The 23070-nt window shown below is 41.1% G+C and overlaps 1 protein-coding gene across 2 annotated transcripts in view; it reads left to right on the plus strand.

Annotated features, from left to right (window-relative positions):
- Positions 1-23070, plus strand: part of LTBP1 (latent transforming growth factor beta binding protein 1) — a gene marked incomplete at its 5' end in the record, with an annotated part of 370057 nt that overhangs the window by 269639 nt on the left and 77348 nt on the right. For both annotated transcript variants that reach the window (XM_080931548.1, XM_080931549.1), the window contains 6 exons: positions 233-358; positions 1534-1656; positions 4973-5092; positions 18712-18834; positions 21458-21580; positions 22117-22239. In XM_080931548.1, the coding sequence (XP_080787674.1) occupies positions 233-358; positions 1534-1656; positions 4973-5092; positions 18712-18834; positions 21458-21580; positions 22117-22239 (738 nt within the window). The remainder of the gene's footprint in view (positions 1-232; positions 359-1533; positions 1657-4972; positions 5093-18711; positions 18835-21457; positions 21581-22116; positions 22240-23070) is intronic.

The following is a 23070-nucleotide window of genomic DNA, read 5'->3' on the forward strand; positions in this document are numbered from 1 at the left end:
CACTAGTGTAAGGTTTTATGGGGTCTTTTTGTACTGTTTTAAGCCTTACCTTTTGAAACTTACACATTTGCTGCTCACACTCCTTCGGGTCATTTCCCCTTTGGCTGTTCTTTTTGCCTATAAAGATCTCTCTGATCCCCAGGGAATGGTGTTTGTATTTGCAGCCTCACAGAACAAGGAGACAGAGTCCCGATACACAGCTCTAATTTTTCCCATTGTATTCTTTTAACAGACATTGATGAATGTGCTCAGGTCCAGCACCTCTGCTCCCAGGGTCGCTGTGAGAACACAGAGGGAAGTTTCCTGTGTATTTGCCCAGCAGGATTTATGGCCAGTGAGGAAGGTTCTAACTGTATAGGTAATAATGATGTTCTTCTTCTTGATGTTGGTTCTTGGGGGATGGGCAAGTTCACTGCCCATACAAACATTCCAACACTTGTATTAAACATCTGCTGTGATGTAGCAGTCTGCTTGCTACTAGGAGACAATACTTTGGAAGGAAGCATATCAAAAGTGTACAAAAGATCTTATTTTGGATTCACCACCACCATCATGTGAATCTAAACATGAGACTCAAGAGTGTGCTGAATACATCAAAGTGATAATGGTACAAACCATACATTTTATTGTCATATTTAAATAGATAGGAGCAAGGAGAAGTAGAAAGTAGTATCTTTGCAAAGCATAACTGGGGCAGTCACTATGGAAATCAGTGTGTAGATTTATAAAAACAAAACCAAAAAGGCCTTCAAATAGAATGGCTATATAATCCAGTTATATCATTTCCTGACATTCTGTACCCTGCCATGTATACATTTACACACTTATAGCTGTTATTGTGCTGTTGACAGTAGTAAAGATTTGGAACCAGCCTAGATAGCTATCTATGATATGGATAATGAATGGATAATGAAAATGTGACATATATATTACACACACACAAAATGGAAGTATTTTTCAGCTCTAAAGAAAAATAAAATTACTAAAACTTCTAGAAAATATTTAGTGCATTTATTTATACTCAGAAAACCAAATGCTGCATATTTTTATATGCAACTCCTAACTTTGTATGTATGAATGTATGTCTATGTATGTATGTTTGTACGTTTGTATATATATCTATATGTGTGTGTATGTATTATGTATGTATGTATGTATGTATGTATGTATGTATATGTGTGTGTGTGTGTGTGTTTGTATAGAAATGAGTATGAATAGGAGCCAGGAAAGAAAGTGACCCATGAGAAGGGGAAAGATGCTTAAAAAGAAAGATATGGAGGGGGGAGTCTATAGAAAACACGTGACAACAAAGCATAGGGAGATACTGGGAGAGGAAGGATGTCGGTTGGGGCAGCATTATGGAGGATGGGTGGGGTGGGGAGCAGGTTGAAAGGGAAAGAAAGTAAAACAAAACTAAATATTTGTAAGGGCCGTAAAGGAAATTTATTACTTCGTATGCTCATTAGAAACTAAGAATAAAGACATAACAAATAAAAATGAATAATGCTGGACAATACTTTGTGTTTCCCACAGATGTGGATGAATGTCTAAGGCCTGATGTGTGTAGGGAGGGCCGCTGCATCAACACTGCTGGGGCCTTCCACTGCGAGTACTGTGACAGTGGGTACCGGATGTCACGCCGGGGCCACTGTGAGGGTGAGTGTACTCACAAGACTGAGAGACCTGTGATCAGGACTCCGAGACTCAGCTGTATCTAGGGTGGGAAGGCAGACGCTGTGGGCTTTGCTGTTCTCAGTTCTGCCAGTGAATCCTTGGTTCCGTCACAAGGTTCAAAGCCTCTTTCTCTGCTCACAGCCTCTGCCTGACTTCCATGCTCTGCCTGCCATATTCGCTGCATTCATAGTCTCCTAAGTTTTCACCTTGGCGTCTGTCTTTCCTGCTGTTTGCAGTTTCGAGCACAGTTAATTGATTATTCTGAATTGAGGCCAGATTTAATTAGAGTCTGGCTGCTCACTCATCTGTGAATACAGTGCAGGTGTAACCTCGGTTCATTTTTCATTTCCCCCTTCCCATTTCATTGCATTCTTTTGTCTCAACTGTCTTCTTTTACATGTATTCTGGAACTTTCCTGCAGACTGTTTGAAGTACTGTCTGTCCAGTTTGGAGCCAGAGACTAACAGTGCTAGATAACGTTTCTTCATTACATTGACGGAGACGGTGCTCATTAGCGAAATGTCTTGGGAGCTGTGTACATGTCAAAATTATGTTCTAATTAGTATTTCTGTTGGTGCAGATGTCCACCTTACATCAGTTCTTCTTATTCTTATTATTGGTAATTATTTTCCCCAGAGAGATTAACTGCTGCAGCAATCTTGGCATAGGCCTATAAGAGCGAAGACACAGGTCCCTGAGCTGGTGTTTGAAGGATTTAGAGTTAGATGTGGTATTGGATCCTGGCACTCCCTGGCTGGCTGCCTGCAGCTGCCTGAAGCTCTGCATCTTGTCTGCTGTGGGCAGGCTTCTACAGTTAGAGAGGGATAGGCTCAGTGGACCACTCTTCCCTTAGCTGTCCCTTGGCTTCTGCACATTGGTTTCCTTCGCACTCAGATGACCTAGGTCTGGAATGAGCAGTAATTAGACATTTCTTGGCAGTCCCTACCTGCCTGGGTTGCTGGCTTCTAACTCTAGAGACAAGTGGGAGTGTCGTGTGTTACTGGACGTCTGGTCAGTTTGGATCTGAGCAGAGCCACAAACCTTCCCATCTATGGCCTGGTGCCACTGGACAAGCCCCAAAGTGTCCCCACTGTCCTCTTCTAGGGAATCCTCCCTCTGCAGTAGAGTGTGAGCCTAGAAAAGCATGGGTGGGAATCAGCTGATGACTCTCTTTAGTAGTAACTGTCTGGTCTAAACCTTGGTTTATCGCCATGAAGTCAATCAGCAGGGTCATTGTGAGCATCAACATGTGTCGCTGAAGCCTATACGACACTCTATCTTCTCCTTTTCAAGTTCTTTACATTCTCTTCCATGACTCTGTTCGCGACTGCGTCTTCTCTGTGCCTCCATAGTTATTGGCTCAAGTGAAAATAGTGCTAAAAATTGGAGATATATTTGACAAATATTCAACACAAAAAAACCCCCAACACCAATCTTTAATTATGCTCCATATATAGTCCCAAAAAAGAGAGTGGATATTTAAAGAACGACAGGAAGTAAACTAGAACAGTTAAAATGCCATATAGCTGATAGAAGATTCAGTGATACTCAATCTATGGGGATTATTTAACATTATTTAAACCCTGGGGATTAGTTAACATGTCCCCAGGGTTCCCTGGGTGTGCATCCATCTCTATCCACAAAAAGGATGGAAGAGAAAAAGAGATGAAATAATGTGACTGTTTTTAATTCCATGGTGGACAAGAACCAAAGGTCCCCAGGTCTCTGGCTTTCCGAAGCTTGTCTCAGACGTCACAAAGGAAGCTGCTTTCAAACAGAGTTGAGTCTCCAAGGAGCCCATTGTAATTTTCAGACATTATCTCATTTGCCCTTAAAATGTCACAAGGCAGGTGGCCCTGGCTCTACAGATGAAGGAAGTGCTACAGGTGCTGCCTAACACCTCAGCATAGAGCAAACTGTGGCCAGTCCAATGGTCATCTCTGATTTCTATGTTTTAAAAGAAAAAGATTTATATATAGTGGGAGGGGGAGAGGGAGAGAGAGAGAGAGAGAGAGAGAGAGAGAGAGAGAGAGAGAGAGAGAGAGAGAGAGAGAGAGAGAGAGAGATCACAACAGTCTGTCATGTAGTTACAGCAATGGCTTGGTGTTTTTGTTTGTCCCTATGATACTTACTTTAAGCACCCATTGTGCAGAAGCTTCTTAAGTGGCCTTAAAGGTATCCAGAATGACAACTGCAAATGCCTGTGATTAATTAGAGAACCAATTCTGCTTATTTTCACTCTCATGGTTTGCCTTGGACCTGAAAGGTGTGTTTCCATAAGTATGTTCTGGGGTCTTCTCTCCTGTACGTTTCGTGTGGGGAAACTTAGACATATCATGTGCTTCTTTCTCTAAATACGAAATGCTTCTCCAGGAAAACAGACTTCCACTGTATGGAGAAGGTGGCTCTGGACTGGGATCATTTTCAACTTGAACTGCTCTCTCTTCTCTTTTTAATAAAGTGTCTTAAAAATAAGATACCATGCCTAGGACTGAGAGGATGGTTCAGTGGGTAAAGGTGTTTGCTACCAAGCGTGGCAACCTGAGTTCAATCCCCAGGTCCCACAAGGAAGAAGGAGCAAAGCAATTCCCTCAAGTTGTTCTCTCAAACACACACACACACACACACACACACACACACACACACACACACTGTATTACCTCTGACAAAATGTCAACCATATTTAAAGTAGTTTCTCTCTTCAAAAAGAGTTTTGAATACTAAAGTCACTTAGCCTTGCACAGTAAAAGTAGCATTTTCTGGAGAGTTTACAGATGGTCATATGACCTCTTCTGGAAAAATTTTGAAGTATCTGATAAGTTCCTTCTCCTCTAATTCTTTTTCTACTTCTGAGAATTCATATAATGTGATAGTTAAGTTGCTCAATCCTAGAATGCCTTCTGGTCTGTGAAAGCAAACTGTGTATTCCCTCTGTCCCTTGAGACATTTGTCTATGGAGAAAAGCTCTGTTGGATGGATGTGTGGCCTCCTCACCCTCATCCTCATTTCTTGTGTTTCTCTCTGGCAAGCTTTGCTACCACTAGAAAGATTTGGTCCACAGTGTGGCTCCAGATAACCCACTGGCTCCCAGAGTGGAGAAAGCTACCCTTCCAAGGTGTACAAAGATTTGACCAGATTTATCTGTGTGTCCCTGCTGGATATTTGCCACTACACCCAGTGCTTCATCTAATTACTTTCATTCCTGAAATATGAGATGTTTTTTCTTACTCTCATGATGAAATTCAGTTTGTTTTAGCCTTCTGATAAGATGTTTACTACTTAATTTCCCAATTTTCAGATATTGATGAGTGTCTGACGCCAAGCACCTGTCCCGAGGAACAATGTGTGAATTCCCCAGGCTCTTACCAGTGTGTGCCTTGCACAGAAGGGTTCCGAGGCTGGAATGGACAATGCCTTGGTAGGTACTGCCACACTTCCATCAGGATTTCATTTCTTCAAAAACAAAAATGAAATTTAAGGAACTGATGTGTTTCTCAGAAAAGTTTTGAGTAATTTTTAATCATGGGGAATGTAAGAAAGCAATCTGGCACAGAGGACCTGAAATTCTAAAAGAGACATATAGTTCTAAGGGACCCAAACTATCCCTAATAAGACCTTAAATGAAATAAAACAAAATGACAAACATTACAAGAAAGAAAGATGGAGAACAAAAGGCTAAAAAGGGAATATATGTCCACAATCCCAACTTTGTGGGAGGCTGGAGCAGAGGGATTGCAGCTTACAGGCCAGCCTAGGGTACATAGCAAGATCTCTCAAAATGAAAATGGCTGGAGATGTAGCTCAGTGGCAGTGCTCTTGCCTAGCTTGTGTAAGTTCCTGTGTTCAATCCCCAGTACTAGACTAAAGGGGAAAAAATTAGTGATGTGGATTGGAAGAGGGAGAGACGGGGCACAGCAAGAAGCTGGCATGGCACACACAACTGAAGCAGACGTAGGATTCAAGGAGCTGAAGAAAGTACAGCTCTCTGTTGCTGTGATCCTCTGCCTTTGTACGTTTGTTTGCCAGTGATTGTCTAGTTTAGAGATGAGCTCTTAGTTCTAGGGAGACTGTTCCAGTTATTAAGAGCACAGGAGGTGTTGCAGAGGACACTGGCTCAATTCCCAGAACCCATGTGGCATCTCACAACTAACCTGTGACTCCAGTTCCGGAGGCTCTGCTACCATTCCTTCATTGTTCTTATCAAGCTTGTCACTCTTTTCAATTTCCCACAAGGGACTTTTCTAGATTACTGAAATCTATTTTCTATCTTAATCTTTTCATTGGCCATAGAGTTTCTTGGGTTGAAAAGTGGGATCAAAGTGGCAAGGAAAGCAGATACTGCAGACTTGTGCACATATTTTATTTCAAAGCCTATCAGGGATGGTTTGGGTCAATCAGAATTACTTGTTCCATTTAGAACTTCCTGGGCTCTATGCCAACACATTGCATACATACACACACACATGTAATATATAACACACATATGTCCATATATATCCAAAACTGCATGTGTAACAAAACTACAGTTCTGAAGTAGCAGTAAAGTAATTTTGGTTGGGAGTCACCATAGCACGAGGAACTGCAGCATTAGGAAGGTTACAAGCCACTACCCTAGTCCCAAGAGAATCTGCCCTGTCGTTTGAGTTGAGAAAATTGTTCCAAACCTTGGCATATGCTTATTTGTGCATTCAGTGAGCAGTTCTAATGCCTTCTAGGCCTCAGGTGTTTGAGAGTAAACAACAAAGAGTTCCTCTTCTCTGGGTCCTTGTTCTCTGGAGTTCAGCGGAACAACCCAGCAATGAAACACACAGGAGGCCAAGTTCATGAAGACAGAGAAATGAACCAAAAGAGAAAGGAGGTAGATAGAGTGTGTTAGAGGTGTGACTCTGGTGCTCAAAAGACATGTTATAAGACAATCTCCACCAATCTCTTAATAGTTACCAGTGACTATATTTTATATAAAATTGTTATAGTTATATTTGTCTCATTTGAGTACATTAGTGTACACATGCATGTGTAAGTGAGCCATGTTTTACAAGTAAAGGTGGGGAGAGCTGACATTAAAAGGTTAGGAGTATCTTGTAGTCACATTTATTTGGAAGAAGATGTAGGTGTGGCTGACATTAGTTGGCATCTCCAGAGAAGGCATTCCTGACCACAAGGCTGTGGTCTTTCATAACATTAGTGGTTTCCTCTCACAGTCTATTTTTTATACTAATATATTTCAACAAGTATCTTATATAATATTATTAGATTGGCCTTTTTTTCAGAACTTATCTATTTTCATATCAGTTAGATTTTTTTCTGTTAAAAGACTTTATTAAGATTGGCTGTTTGGAGCTGGAGAGATGGCTTGTGGTTAGAGCAGTTGCTGCTCTTGTAGAGGACTCCTGTTCTGTTCCCAGCACCCACACAGACACTCACAACAATCAGTAACTATGGTTCTAGGGGATCTAGCTCCCTCTTCTGATCCCTAAGGGCAATGAAGATACATCATACACTTACACTCACATACATAAACTAAAATAAATAAATCTTTTAAAAGGGGTTTCCTTTAAAAGTTAAAAAAAATAATGGTTCTATCCACACAAAAACTTTAGGTAGATGAAAATCACATAAAGGAACTTTTTACCTTGCCTGCTAACTAAAAATTATTATTATTAATAATAAAAACCTATTTCAGCCCTAATATCTTGGGGGATTTCTTTGTTACTCTTTTTGTAATCTGAGTGAATGCTGAATTTGCTGAGGTCACTCATCACCTGCCTGGGTTTGTACAGTATAGTCTGAAGCTACCTATGTACAGAGCTTGTCAGAACAGGTAAGCCTTAGGAGGTGTTGACTGGGGTAGGGGCCGTCTTTTGCTTTATGCTTAGCTCAAGGTGCCTGGTGCTTCCTTCCTTATTGTTCATGTCAGACATCCTTGGGGTCCTTGTTCTACCCATCACCTTAGTCCTTAGTGTCTTTCGTCAGCTCTTCTTGTTGTTTTGTTTCCCAAGCTATTTTTATTAGATACTCTGTATTTACATTTGAGATGTTATCCCTCCCCGCTCACCCCCCATTTGCCGTCACAAAGGTGCACTCCCTCCTAATCACCCTCTCCACCCCATTACCTTGGCATCCCCCTACACTGGGAAAACGTGCCCTCCCTTGATCAAAAGCCTCTTCTCACGTTGATGCCAGACACTGCTATCTTCAGCTACATGTGCAACTGGATAAATAGGTCTTTTAATATGTCCTCAATTGTTGGTGTTTTGGTCCATGGGACTTTTGGAGGGTTTGGTTGGTTGATAATGTTATTCCCATGAGGTTGCAACCCCTTTCAGCTCCTTAGGTCCTATCTTTAACACCCTCATTGGGGTCCCTGAGTTCAGACCAATGGTTAGCTGCAAGCATGCTCAGCTGTATCTGTATGACTCTAACATAGTCTCTGAGGAGGTATCTTTATCTGGTTGCTGCCAGTAAGTACTTCTTGGCATCAGCTATAGTGCTTGGATTTGGTGACTGCATATGGGGTGAGGCAGCTTGAGTGATCTTTTTTTCAATACCTGTTTCTCTATTTGACCTTGTATTTCCTCCCATGAGTATTTTGTTCTTCCTTCTAAGAAGAACTGAGGCATCCCCATTTTGGCCTTCCTTCTTTTTGAGCTCCACCATGCTTATAGCAGCCTTATTGATAATAGGCAGAAGCTGGAAAGAGCCCAGATGTTCTTCAACAGAGGAATGGATACAGAAAGTGTGGTACCTTTACACAATGGAGTACTACTCAGCTGTTAGAAACAATGACTTCATGAAACTCGTAGGCAAATGGATAGAACTAGAGACGATCATCCTGAGTGAGGTAACCCAGTCACAAAAGAACTCACATAGTCTGCACTCACTGGTATTGGATACTAGCTCTAGAAAGCTCTGAATACCCAAGAAACAATTCACAGACATTATGAAGCCCAAGCTACTTCTTGAGCTGTAGATTTCAGTGGTCTCCCGATAGATAATCTTATCACTGGAGCTGTGCTCCCTGGATCTAGCTTTTAATCTCTCCTTGTTGCCAGTCTGGTCCTGTCTTCAATGACTGTTTCATCACTGTAGGTTGGAACCAGTTCCAGCTGGCTTTTTAAACTAGGGAAGGTCATCAATTTATAGGTCAACAATTTCTCTTATGGAGTGTCTGATGAGAGTCCTTCCCCAGGGGCTGCTCTGGCAGTTCATTATTTACAGGCACCTTACATGTCTCTGAAACTAGATGGAAGTTGGGTCATGCGACCTCCTTGAAGTCTAGTTTCATTATCTGTAAAATACCAAGGAAGGATTGAAACATCTTTGTATAGCCATACAAATTACCAGAATTGAATAAGCAATATGAAGCACTTAGTCCAACATGTATTTGGGTTCACTAATGTAACTCCCCAGCTATAGCATCTCTTCATTGATTATCCTGAAATACAAAACACAGCAGTCCTATATACAGTAAATATGGCACATTCTCTGTTCTCTAAGTAATTGTGTTACTTTGGCTTCCTTAAACTCCATGGCATGTGGGCTTTTATTCTCTCTCTGCTATTGTAAGCCTTTTACATGGATGGGATATGCCTTAGGGATTGAGATATGTCTCTGTGGGCTCATTAGTGATTCCTAATGACCATTAGGCTTTATGGTAGGTTGGGTTTTTATATTAATGCTACTGTTTCCTCTTTCCATCCATTATTCTGTATGCTCACCTTCATGATGCTTACCTCTTGATGGTGTGGCTGGCCCTTAGGTTTATTTTCTGTCTTCCTTTGAGTTGAGTCTGTGACCATGTGACTTGGGAGTACTCATGGCTCAGGAGTTTCCTGAGCTTTATTAGAGTGTTACTTCTTTGTTAATCTCTCTGGGCTAATGGCCTGGCTCCCATGAAAGCCTTCTCAGTGTGGTCAGCCTGAGGCATTTGAATAACTTAGCGTTCACAGGTTTGACCAGGCTCAGAGCCCTGGTAGAGTAAACGCAGAGAAGATAACTTGTGTGGGATGTGTACACATTTCTACACTGCGTTGAAACTGAAGACTTGGTGCAGCAGAAGCCTTTTGACTTAAGACAGTAGATGAGCATGTCTTGTAGAATGTGTAAACACCAGCCTTAGGCTTCAGTCATTGTATGGCAAAGGAGTCTTCTGTCAGGCTGTCTTTGCTGACCTCTTGACTGTGTTGCCATTGGTTGTGAGAGAAGACTCAAAAGTGTGCAACCAACAAAACTCCCCACTCTGTAGTAATTTGTTTAATTTACCAGGCAAAAGGATGGTTTCCTGATAGCATTTAGGTGCTTGGGGTCAACAGACTTTATTTTTATTGTTTCCTTCCACTACTGCCCGCCCCCAGGCTGTTTATTTCTCTTATCACTGATTCCCTTCTCCTTAAGTAATTCCTACGTGTGCTTTTCTATTATGTATTTTATATACTATATTATTGATATAGAGATATATAGACTCAATTATCCCCCACCTTATCCTTTACTTAAGATTTCCTTCTCCCTTTTTATTGTCCCCTTTTTGCAGACACACAGACACACAGACACACAGACACACACACACACACACACACACACACACACACAGAGAGAGAGAGAGAGAGAGAGAGAGAGAGAGAGAGAGAGAGAGAGAGAGAGAGAGAGATCTCACATATGTCTTAATTGAGTATGGGTTTTGCCTAACAAAATGACTTCTGGCTCCACTATTTTTCCACAAATGTCATGATTTCATTTTTTATGACTAAATAAAATACCACAGGTGTATAGCCACATTTATTGGTTAACTTGTTGACACAGATCAGGCTAGTTGCAATATTCAGCTATTATGAAGAATTTTGTATTAAGCATGGATGGTCACTAGCTCTACCTGTGTGTGGTTGCTTTGGATACAGATACAGCAGGAGTGTTATACCTGAACCATCTTGTAATTCTGGTTTTAGTTTTTTTGAAAAGTCTTCATACTGATTTTCACAGAGGCAGTACCAGTTGGCATCCTCACCAGTCATGTGTGAGATTTCCTCTTTCCTCATATCCTCTTCAGGTTTGATTGTCATTTCTTTTCTTGGCAGCTGGTGAGATGGAATCTCAAGACAGCTTTTCTTACCTGTATCTAGGGGTGTTGACAACTTCTTAAGTACTTATTTGCTATTTGTGTTTCTTTTCAGAGCTGTCTATTAATTTCATTGGCCCCATTTATTGGATGAATGACTTGTGTTTTTCTATTTTAATTTTTATACTTCATCTATTCTAGGTATAAATCTAATGTCTGATGTATAATTAGCAAAGGTTTTTTCTCAGAATTCTGTAGGTTGTCTATTTTTGTGATTATTTCTTTTGCTATACTGAAGTCTTATCATTCTGTAAAATACCATTTGTCAGTTTGGGGGGTTGTTACTTGTGCTATTGGGATCCTATTCAGAAAGTCCTTGGCTATCGCTATGTCTTAAAGGTTTTTCTCTATGTTTTCTCCTAGCAGTTTTAGAGTGTCAGGTCTTACAAGAAAGTCTGATCTGTTCTGAATTGAGGTACGGGGAGAGATAAGGACCTAGTTTCTTTCTTTGGCTTGTAGAAATCCAGTTTCCCCAACACTCTTAAAGAGGCTCTCTTCTCTAATGCATGTTTGTGGCATCTTTGTCAAAATTTAGGTGGCTGTCATTATGTCTATTGTTTCAATGTCTTCCATTCTATTCCATTGTTCTGCATATATTTTTATGCTAGTGCCAGGTTTGTTACTACAGCTCTATAGTATAGTTTGAGATCAGCTATTGTTCTTTCTGCTTAGGATTGACCTGGTTATTTGTGGTTCTTTTAACTTCCTTATGGATTTTAGAATTTATCTCTTCTTCTGGAAAAGAATGTAGTTGGAAGTGTGTTGTATATTCAGTTTGATTTTACTATTCTAGCTGTTTTCACAGTATTAGTTCTGCCAACCCATAAGACTTTCTGTCTCCTGTTTTGTTTTGTATTTTTCTTTTTTCTTTGGTGTTTTAATGATTTCAATGTAGAATTATTTCACCTCCTTGGGGAAAAAAATCCTACTTGTGGAGACAGAAACTACGACTGTATAACCAAGAATAGAAACATCTCTTTATATAGTTTTGACTTGACCGAGTTTCTTACTTGGTTCTTCACGGCAATCAGCCTGTGGGACAAATGCAAAAGCTGAGTCTCAAACGTATTTATCATCTTCTTGGAAGCCACATGTAGTAAGAAACAGGACTCAGCTCCTCTGTCTACAAATTCAGTGTTTCCATTTGTATAAAATTATGTGTGCCCCTCCTATACACTCAGAAAATTAATGAGTAAAGCAATATAAAGGAAATTAAATTTTTCATAGGAAGGAGAAACCTGAAGTCAGAATTTGGAAACTGCTAGTTATGGCTCAGGGGTTCTGGGATTGGAAATGTAGTTCTACAACATCCTTTACTATAGCAGCATTTTATTTTTTTTTCTGAAGAGTAGTTTTCCTTTGGGAAGTGAGGTAGGAAGCCTGTGACCAGATGAAGGCGATTGAGGATTGATTTTCTGAGGTCATCCTTGGCTGATTGTTTAGGATATAGAGAGTCTTGGCTCCTTTCAGGATCTGAAAAAAATACTGATTCTCTGTCAATGGTGTAGCAGGTTCTTGTCAGCAGCTTGCTATTTCATACTTTTTAACTTCAGCAGAATTGACAGGGGCCTAAGCTCCTGGGATTTGCTGCACCTTCAGTACAGCTGAGATGGTCTCACCATGTTGGCACAATCAACATCTCTGTCTCATTTTTCATGGTCCATTTCCTGTCAAATATGTTCTCCTATCTTTCCTATGAAAAATAACACATGAAGAATAGTTGAGGGGACACATTTGGATGAGGGAGTGGTGAGCCTCTGCATGTATGCGACTTCATTACTGGAATATGACACTCCTTTTTAGTTTAAAAGGATGTCATTGCTTAAAGTCTATGTGGGTGACTAAGGAATTAATTGTGGTTAGATGGATTCAGAAACATGATTGCTTCATGTTGTTGACAGATTCATCTCCTTGAGAATACAGGAAATAATGCATGTAAATTACTGCTCTGGGACAAATTCTAGCAAGTTCCAAACTACTGACAGGTGATGCATAAGACTGAGATTAGTCCAAGGAGAGCATGAATGGGTGGAGAAGCCTCCTGAGTCCTTCTGCACCTGGTAGCTCATGCCCAACAATTAGAGACTTGAGGGAATGTGATATGTTCTGAGGATATTAGGATAATTCAAAAGAAATTCTTGACTCACATGAATTACATCCCAAGGCAGTAAGAATTAGCAAGGTGGGACTGCTGGCCAGCTGGGAGACATCTCGGTGAAATTGTGGAGAATGGAAAATTGCCAGAGGGCTGAGGGAGGTGCATGTCCTCTTCTCGGAAAGAGGAAAGAAGGTGGAGCTGGGAATTTATCCATCACTGATCAGCTTGTTAATCTTGACAAAGAATTGTAGAATGTTTGGTTCAAACAATGGTGTGGAAAATTTTTAAAAGGGAAAAAAAAAGTATTCTAAGAGCCAGCCAGAATTTATTTAAGGACAAGTCATTTCTGGATAGTAGAGAACTCAAGTAACATATCCTGCTGACCTGGCATCCCTAGTCGTGAACAAAGCATTTCTCAATCTCTTAGGACTCTGGAATTCATAAGGATCAATTTGGAACCGCTGGTGGCATAATAAGATGGGTACCTAAATCTTTGAGCTGTTCTAGCCGTAACTTCTGACCTTGTAAACAATTAACCTGTAAAGCTAAGGAAAGAAACTGTATCGTCTTACTCTTGAAAGTCCAGTTTAATTCACTGAATGGTAGACACTAAGTGGGATATCCTAACAGCTCATGCGGAGTGTGGAAGCCGCTTGTCTGATTTTGTTTTTCTTGATAAATTTTCTACCTGAGATAAGAAGCCAAGACTGTTTGAATTCATTATATAAATGCTTTACAAAGATTTGGGTAATATGTATATTCTATATGACTATAGTAACATAAACTTTGAGCTCTAAAGTGGGAAACCAAGACATGCTTACATCCTTCTATTGTAGAAGTGAGGTTATCCTGGTTAGGGGCAGATGGTGGGTAGGCAGAGTCTATCTTGCTTCCTGTGGTATATTGGTAGGAGACTATCCCAAAAGTTAGAAATAAAGAAGTATGGAGCCTTAACATTCTGTTGGCATCAAGGCCCACACACGTTTTTTCTTGCCATAAAGGAAAGGCAGGATGTAGTCTTATCTGTGGAGGCTGTGAGGTACCTATGAGAGAATAGAGGGATGTTCGGTAGGCTGACTAGCTGGATGTAGGGATCTGTGGTCTAGAGAAGAATTCTGGCATCAAGATACGTTATGGAGTTTGCTTTGCTCCACACATTTCAGTCAAGTGTTTATGTCCGGCTGCTCTCTATCTACCCCTCCTTCTTTCTAGACATCCCTTGGGGAATACTCTGTTGCCTGATATTTTCTCTAGAACTTAATCTCCATTAAAGCCATGGATCTGTTTGACTCTAACTGGTATGTCTACAAGAAATGGCTGGTTCCGTGCAAGTTTGTCTATAATAAGTAAATACTAAGCATTTGATATTATCCTAGCTATTACACAGAGTCCTACGTCATAATTAGTCATGGGAGTAGCTTTAAAAAAAAAAGTCAATGTTGTAAGCATCCCATGCATGGCCATCTGGAGTATCTGCAATTTAAATAAAATATGGCCGTAGGAATAGACATTGCTGGTACATTCTATAGCTCTGTAAATCACATTTTCTGGGGCATGAGTAATTAAACAGGGAGTCCATACATTTCTGAACTTGTTAACATTTTTGAAACCAAACCAGATATGACACATGACACTCTCTTGCTGCTGTCTGGAATTTACATGTCTGTTCTTTTCCACTATTTACTTTGGCTCCAATTCTTGGCATCTTCTTTTAAGTTGTTTGCTCTCAGTGTTTACAAAAGTAGGTTCCCACAAGCAAAGAAAGGGTGGGAAATAGGCATCCTGAAAGTGCTGTTTTCTGTTGTTAGAAACTCAGATTGGTGTGACATAATTAGGGTTATTTTTGAAAGCAATGATGAGCTTCATGGGCAATGCCCATGGCTTCTTCCTTAGTGCACACATGGAGTTCATGGTGCACACACTCGCAGATGGGCCTCTGCTGTGCTTTAGTATAATTTTATTTCTGAGTTCTTTCTTAAGAAACAGAACAGTCTTTGTAAAGTGGAAGGAAGATAAGAGCAATCCAAGCTCTGGGTTGCCAAATGAAGACAAAACTCTGCTGGGCAGCTCGTACTCTGCCTTGTGTTGGTGAACAGAAAAAAGTGGGGAAAAATGCGTTTAAGAGCCTTAGTAATTTTGATGTATTGATTAGGCTGGAGGGATAGTTTGAAAGTTAATTCTGTGTGCTGCTCTTGCAGAGAAACTAAGTCCTACTCCTAGCTCACAAATGCCTATATTTCTAGCTGGGGGTGGGGGTGGGAAGGATGGAGTAGGGGTGGGGGGAGCATCATCTAACCTTTATTGGCACTTGCGCTCATGTGCACATGCTCTCTCTCTCCCTTTCTCTCTCTGTCTTTGTCTCTCTCTCTCACACACACACATTTAAAATAAAAATTACTATATCTCTCTATTTCTCTCTCACAAACACATTTAAAATAAAAATTAATATATTTTAAGATTTTATTGATTAAGTTATTTACTTACCTTCTATCCCAATGGCAGCTTCCCTTCCTCCTCTCCTTCCCTTGCCTCTCACCTTCCCCCTTTCTCAGAAGAGGGAGGGCCTCCCCTGGGTATCAACCAGATTTGGCATATAAAGTTGCAGCCTAGGCATATCAAGCCTCCTATTGAGAGTCAACAGGCAGCTCAGTTAAGGGAAAGGGATCCAAAGGCAGGCAATGGAGTCAGAGACAGCCCCTGCTCCTGCTGTCAGGGGTCCCAGTGAAGACCCAGCTGTATAACTATTACATATGTGCCCAAGGCCTAGATCCATCCCATGAATACTCTCTGGTTGGCAGTTCTATCTTTATGCACCCCTATGGGCCCAGGTTAGTGGGTCCTGTAGATTTTCTCATGGTATCCCTGACTCTTCTGGCTCTGGACAGGGAGTGTTAGGAGATATTTTGATTTGTAGGCTAAGAATACTTAAATTGTAGTGGCAAGTGAAGTTTTATCAGTTCTGAGGCTTTTCTTCCTAGGTCATCAATGCTATACTCATGTATGGTCCCACAACTACCAGAAGTGACTTACACAAGAGCATTCAAATGGGACTCAGCTTTCAAACTGGTTTTTTGGTGTATATGCAAGTCCACATGTACATGTGAACATGTATGTGTACATGTATGTGGAAGTCCAAGGGCGATCCTGGGAGTGTTCATCAATCAGTCTCAATTTTATATATTAAGGCACGGTGTCTCATTGGACCCAGACCAGGATTTTAGTAATTTGTCCAGCCTACTTTTTCAGGGATTCCTTGTCTCTGCCTCCCGAGTGCTAGGATTACAGGAGGCCACCATGGCCGCCAACATTTCCATGGGTTCTATGGTTCAAAACTCTGGTCTTCACACTTGAACGGTAAACACTTGACCAGTTGGGCTTTCTCTGCAGCCCTCTTCTTAGTAGCAATATTCTAGTAAGAACTCAATAAAAGGCTATGAAATGAAATCAGTGAAAGCTTAAACAATCATTTTCAATATAAATATGGTAATCAATAAATAACACTCCAATCTCATCCACTCTCTTTCACTGGATTTAACTTTGCCTATGACAGAAACTGTGTTGCAGGGTTTTTTGTTTTGTTTTATAAAGGAGAACATTACAATTTTACATTTCAGTTTTACCAAATACTCTCCTCTAGGTTTGTACCATCCTCACTTCTAGAATATGATGCAGAAGCTTCCTTTTGTGATTGCTATTGTACTAGCATGGACTTTATAACAAAACAAGTTATTGAAATCAAATGACATACTTTAAGATATGTCTCATATGAAATAAATTTAACTAGCTGAACATAATAATGTCTTAAATATGAAACTTTAGCATACAGGGTTATCTGCTGACTTTACGCCTTTCATCTTTTTGCTGGGTTGTGCCAGGCATAGCTCTTCTCAATTATACTCATTTGGAAGGAAACTCTCACACATTCTAAAAGGTGTGCCTATTAGATGGCTTCGAATTGGTCCAAGTGTGAGGTGCACCCCTGGATCTCTGCATCCACATTACTACATGTGCTGGTGTTCATCACTAACTCTAAAGAAATCACAGCTTTCTGGCTTCCATGATGTCCCTGTATTGTAACAGATCCATTAAGTCTTGATAGACTCATTTCTCGTGCACATCACTAACCATACACTGCCAGTTCCAAGACTACATGTTTCACTTGCTTTTTAGTTTTAAATTTTGTTACCTGGAGGGGTTTTAAGACTGTGTGATGATGTGATTTACATTTTACCTCTGCCCTTTTCTCTTGCTGTCAAAGTCACTGAAGCTAAGTCAGCTCTTGTAAAGAAAATCATTGACTCGAGCGCCTGCTTAGAGTTTCAGAGGTTCGGTGCATTATTATCATGCTGAGCTGCATGGTCAGGTGCAGCAAGCACTGGGGCAGTGGCTGAGAACTTTGCACGCTGGTTTATAAAAATAAGGGACTTTGCCTAGAGATTGCTTTCGACTCTAATGTCCACCCCTAGTTACAGACTTCCTCCTCCACAGTGTCAGGTCTCCTAATCCTACTCAAAGATTGAATCTGGGGTATTGGGAAAGCCTTTCGTTGTTCTCTTTATTACAACTCTATCACTAACACGTGGCACCCACATCTTGAAGACAAAGGACATCCTGTCTATTTTACTGGTATAACTTAGAACAGCATTTTTCAGTGACTGGATGGGTGGCTGTCAACTGCCTTAATGCTGTGAACATTTAATAGTGTTTCTCATGTTGTGGTGCTCCCCAACCATAAAATCCTTTTTTGCTATGCTATTTTATAACTGTAATGTTGATACTATTATACATGATATCTACCTTTAAGAAAGGTAAATATCTACCTTTCCTGATGGTCTTAGGTGACATCTGTGAAGACTGTTCAACAGTTGAAGGTTGAGAGAACTATTGTTTTCTTTTTAAAATGGGCTTTGGGATCAAACTTTTAAACCACCATTTTCTTTCTTTTTAAAATGTTATTTTGTTTCATGTGTATGGGTGTTTTGACTGCATTTGCACCACATGTGGGTCTTTCACCCTCTGACATCAAAACAGGGCATCTGATCCTCTGGGACTGGAGTCACAGATGTTGTGAGCTGCCCTATGAGCCCTAGGAGTTGAACCTGGGTCCTCTGGAGCCAATGTTCTCAATCATTAAACCGTCTCCCCAGCCCCAGAATCATCATCCTTTTCTAATCCCATGACCTTGGCTGAGTTAGTAAGCTTCTCTAAGTGCCAGCTCCTTCCTCTCTCAAATGCTTGTACCCTGTTAATTTTACCACAACTATAGAGAACATTCTGTGCAGTCTCATAAGTAGTAGTGGCTACTTTAACTGTAGCTTCTGTCTGTGCAGTTGACAGGCTGCCTTCTAGATGCCCAATGAACCTACCAGGAAGCAGCCCTGGATTGATTCTCATCACGCCAGTTCCCTGCCCTATGGAGGGATCAGACTTTCCTCCTTCAGTTGTGGCTTTGTTGGCCCTGAGTCACAGCTTTTGTGTCTGAAGGGCCCCTCAGCCTCCTGGTGCAATCAATTCCCAGAATGGTCCCCAGCCCTTCTCTAAGAGAGACTTTATCCTGCAGGACATACTATCCTAAAATCACGATCCGCAGCCAACCTCACTCATAGCAGGCCCCTTGTGCTTTTTTATTTGTTTGCATAGTTCATTGGGTTTATTCTTCATCCATAGTGAGGGAGGTCCAAAAGCAGCGCTCTCAGCACAATGTGGCTTCCCAGGACACCTGAGACGTCAAAGAATCTGCCTGGTCTTCCCATCTCTAACCAATCTTGTTTTGATTCATGCTCTTCCCTCTCTTCTTGTTTCTTTCTGTTATGCAACATCCTGCAAGATGTGGACGAGTGCCTGCAGCCAAAGATCTGTACCAATGGTTCCTGCACCAACCTGGAAGGTTCCTACATGTGTTCCTGCCACAAGGGCTACAGCCCCACACCAGACCACAGACACTGTCAAGGTAATGCTGTGGTCTCACGTCCCACTACGTTTGAGCTTTCTTCATGGGTAGAACTTAGTGGCTGGCCTTAAAATGGGCCATGCAATCTGTGTTTGGTTCCATCCATCTCCTTGAAGCATATCTGGCTCCTTATTATGGGCAAATCTGTAGTGGATTTAAAAACATCACAACTCTTGAATATTGTATGTGACATGCATGGTTTTATCCGTTGTATGTTATACACATTTTACATGCCTTTGTTAACTCTCAAAACATAATTTGTAAAGGTCCCATAATACTCCAATGTAGTGTCACAGTTTTTTCCAACTTTTCATTAATATCTCAAAACATTTGACAAATCTCTTTTAAAAATAAAGTTCTATGTTAAAATTATTTATCTGTAGGTGTAGAAACATTCGATAAAGTTTCCTGGCTATTTTTACTATTACTATTTACTATTATATAAGACAATACCCATTTCTGTTCTTAAATGGTAATTCCTTTAGTTTTATAAAGTTTGATTTTTGTGCCAGGTGGTGGTAGCACACACCTTTAATCCCAGGACTCAAGAGGCAGAGCAAGGAGAATCTCTGAGTTCAAGCCCAGTCTGTTTTACTGAGCAATTTCCAGGACACCCGAGGTTACACAAAGACACCTTGTCTCAAACAAACAAACAAAACAAAACCCTAAGAAACTCAACTTGGCTCAGATAGCAGTCAATCTTACTGAAGGGAAAGGCTGTACAGTGAATGGGGAGCCCTGTCAGCACTTTCAGATGCATTTTTACTAAGAGGCTTTTAGAATCAAGTAACAGTTGTCCATTGATCACAGAGTGTGGCTTCTCTACAGCTTCCTTAGTCACTTTATACATTGTAGTTTAGGTCAGCAAAGGCCAATGTCTTTTGCATCTGTTCCCCAATTCCAGCAACCCTTAGAGGTCTGTGGTGTGGGTGGACAGTTGTACCATGTTTTAATGATTATGAATTCTCCTAGATTGTTAGCTCTCCAGCTGGACATGCTCAGGCTGGGCTAATACAGGTGAAGCAGGGCAGAATTTTCAAATCATGACAGACCAGCATAGCAGCCAAGTTCAATACTTTCTGTCTTGCTGGGACCAATGCCTGGTGATGCATCCTGAGAGAGGAAGGGCTGATTGTGACTCAGAGCTTGACAGTACAGTCCATCATGATGGGGAAGTCTTGAAGGTGGGAACTCTGACATGGTTGGTCATACTGTGTCTACAGTCAGGAGGTGAGGGATGGGAGTGGGTGAATGCTGGTGATAGATTTGCTTTCTCCTTTTTTATACAGTTTGGCAGCTAAGATGGGTCTTTTCATCCCAATGGACCTAATCTTGCCAATCCCATGTGCTGAGGGATTTGTCACTAAGATGGTTCTAGATCATGTCAATTTGACAAGCAATGCAAATCCTTACCGTAGACAGAATGAACCACGTGGGAAACAAGCCTGTTTCTTCAGAAATGTCCAAGCAATAGATGAAGCCATGCTTTACTGCTGCCCTGTCTCCTCTTCTGTGCGCCATTTCCCAGGTCACTGATGCTCAGCATGTCTCTGTAAAGTTACACTCTCTCTCCGTTGCACTCACTTTCATCAAGACTTTTTGTTCTTCTTCCAGGATTATTTACATTACAGTTGATGTCTGGCCAGTATGTAGAAATGGGTTTTACTGTGACATTGTCATACGCTGTTAGCACAATTCCCTTTGCCCTTCTCTACTCGCCTTTCTCTGATTGTCCCCAGAATAATGCTCTCTACTGCTTCATGGCGCACACAGTCTGCCACCCTCTCTGGTTTCTCCCCCACCCCATCCTCCAATCTCTACGTTTATGCCCTAAATACACATTCTTATGTGCATGTCCATGTGTCTATATACATAGAAATACATATATGCAGAAAAAGGGAGAGAAAGCAAGCTAGATTAGTAATATGAAAGAAAACACGAGATATTTGTTTAGGACTTTTTTTTTTTTTTTTGAGGAAAGGTCTCATTGTGTATCCACACAGAAGGAAGTCATGGTCTTTCTAGCCCAGCCTCCCCAAATGCTAGAACTACAGGGGTGTGCCTAAAGGCACTTTATATTAAATCCTCAAGTACCACGTTTTTCTCAGTCTCATCATATGTCACCTTCTTACCACTGTAATGGTTTCCATGTTACTTTGAGAAAGAGGTTAGCCTTAGTTAACACAGGTCTTTGACCTTATCACTGAAGTTATAAAGAAACTACATTCTTCTCATTCTTCTGTTACCTTCTGGATCTGCTCAGATTACTATTTGTTTACCCTCGATTGCCTTGCTTCTGTCTTTCGTAAGTTACAGTGGGCCTACAGAATCTAGTCCCTATTACTATGTGCCTCATGTTCTGCCTTCCAGTTTTAACACCAAGGCCCTATGTTGTCTTTGTGCTTGATTTGAAGGGTTACAGTGAGGCAGGAGGAGGCTTTAAGTGACTTTTGGAATCATTTAACTTACACAGTTCAACATACTGGGTTGGTAGAGTTTCTAGTGTCCAGCCAAAGTACTATTGTTTTATGACAATGAGCCCAGACCACATTGTCAAGATTAGCATGTTCTCCTGTGGGGAAGTCTCTTTCAGAAAGCTAATTGTCGTCATTTATATTAACAGATATTGATGAATGTCAGCAAGGGAACCTGTGCATGAACGGGCAATGCAAAAACACTGATGGTTCCTTCCGGTGTACCTGTGCGCAGGGCTATCAGCTGTCAGCAGCTAAGGACCAATGTGAAGGTAGGTGTGAGCCATCTCAAACTACTGAGACCAGGGTGAGTCACCCGGCCTAGGTTATCATAGTGTCAGAAACCCAGGTCATTTCATATACGTCAGGCAAGCCAATAAAACAAGATGAAGTGAGTTCAAGGCAGACATTTGGTGACCAGCAGGTAAGCATCAGAAATAAGAAGAATAGTTGTTGCTGTCTATGTAATTCCTCACTAATAAAGTAACAAGGTTTGGCCTGTGTACTATGACCAATTTGGGAAACTTTGCTTTAGGCTATTATAAGCAGGTGTGCTTTCAAACACTGAGTGTTCGAAGTGAGGTTCACAAATTACAGCAAACTATTTGCTACCTATGTTTAAATAGTGAGACCTATGCGGACAGGCAGTTTACATTTTTAACTTCTTCAGAATTCCTTTATTGTAGAATGACCTTTAGTTTGAGCTCAGTGTACATCGCTGAATGAAAGGTCTCGCTCAATTATAAACCAGAAACCACTGTGCGTATTGAGGCAGACGATGGGTTTCTCTGTGCTCTTCTGCTCACAGACATTGACGAATGTGAACACCGTCACCTCTGCTCTCACGGGCAGTGCAGGAACACAGAGGGCTCCTTCCAGTGCGTGTGCAACCAGGGTTACAGAGCATCTGTGCTTGGAGACCACTGTGAGGGTGAGCATCACCTCCTGCCTCAGGACCAGGACATGCTACAGTCTGGTGTCTGTACCTGCTGCGTAGGGGCTTCTGCCTTCATAATTGAAGGTTGGCTCCTGCAACATGTGTTCTTTCGGTATCGCATAAATGAGTGGGGCAGAGAAACAAGGAGAGGACAATTCTTTGTATCACTGATGGATAGTTTCATCTGGGTGCGTGGTTCTGAACTGTAATATCTCATTTGTTCAAAACTGTCTACCAAATGGCCCCCAAACAAACACAGCTTAATTTTTCATCCCAGATGAAGGCTTTTAAGAGCTGATTTTTTTTCTGTATAACACACTTCTCCAAGGTACCCCATACATCTAGTGCTGAGAGTTGACTGTGGTTTAGAGCCACATGGGTGTGTGAGCCACCTTGCCAGCTCATACACAGGCATATATCTTCTGACACACTCTTTCTCTCTTGCCACCAGTTCCTTAGCAAGAGCATTCTGTGTATTCAGGGCTCATCATTTCCAGTTTCCAGTTCATGTGCCTCTTAGGGCATTTGTAACTTGTCAGTAGTGACAACGGAAACAAGCATCCAAGTTGTGTCTCACACACAGCATCAGTGCATCAGAGTGAGGGGTAACAATAGTTTTCTTGTTGCTGATACCAAAATAGCAGACAAGAAGAAATCTAAAGGTAGGTAGATTTATTCAAACTACCGCAGCCATTTTCAAGAATGATCTCTTGGTAGAGTTTTGAATGACTGACATCCTATACACTCCTAGCTCCATTAGCTGGGAAAGAGTCATTGTGGATTGTAGTGTTAAATTGTTATTTAATGTAATTTTCCTTTTTACTT

Source organism: Micromys minutus (assembly GCF_963924665.1).
Source record: "Micromys minutus genome assembly, chromosome: 1".
NCBI classification, from domain to species: Eukaryota; Metazoa; Chordata; class Mammalia; order Rodentia; family Muridae; genus Micromys; species Micromys minutus.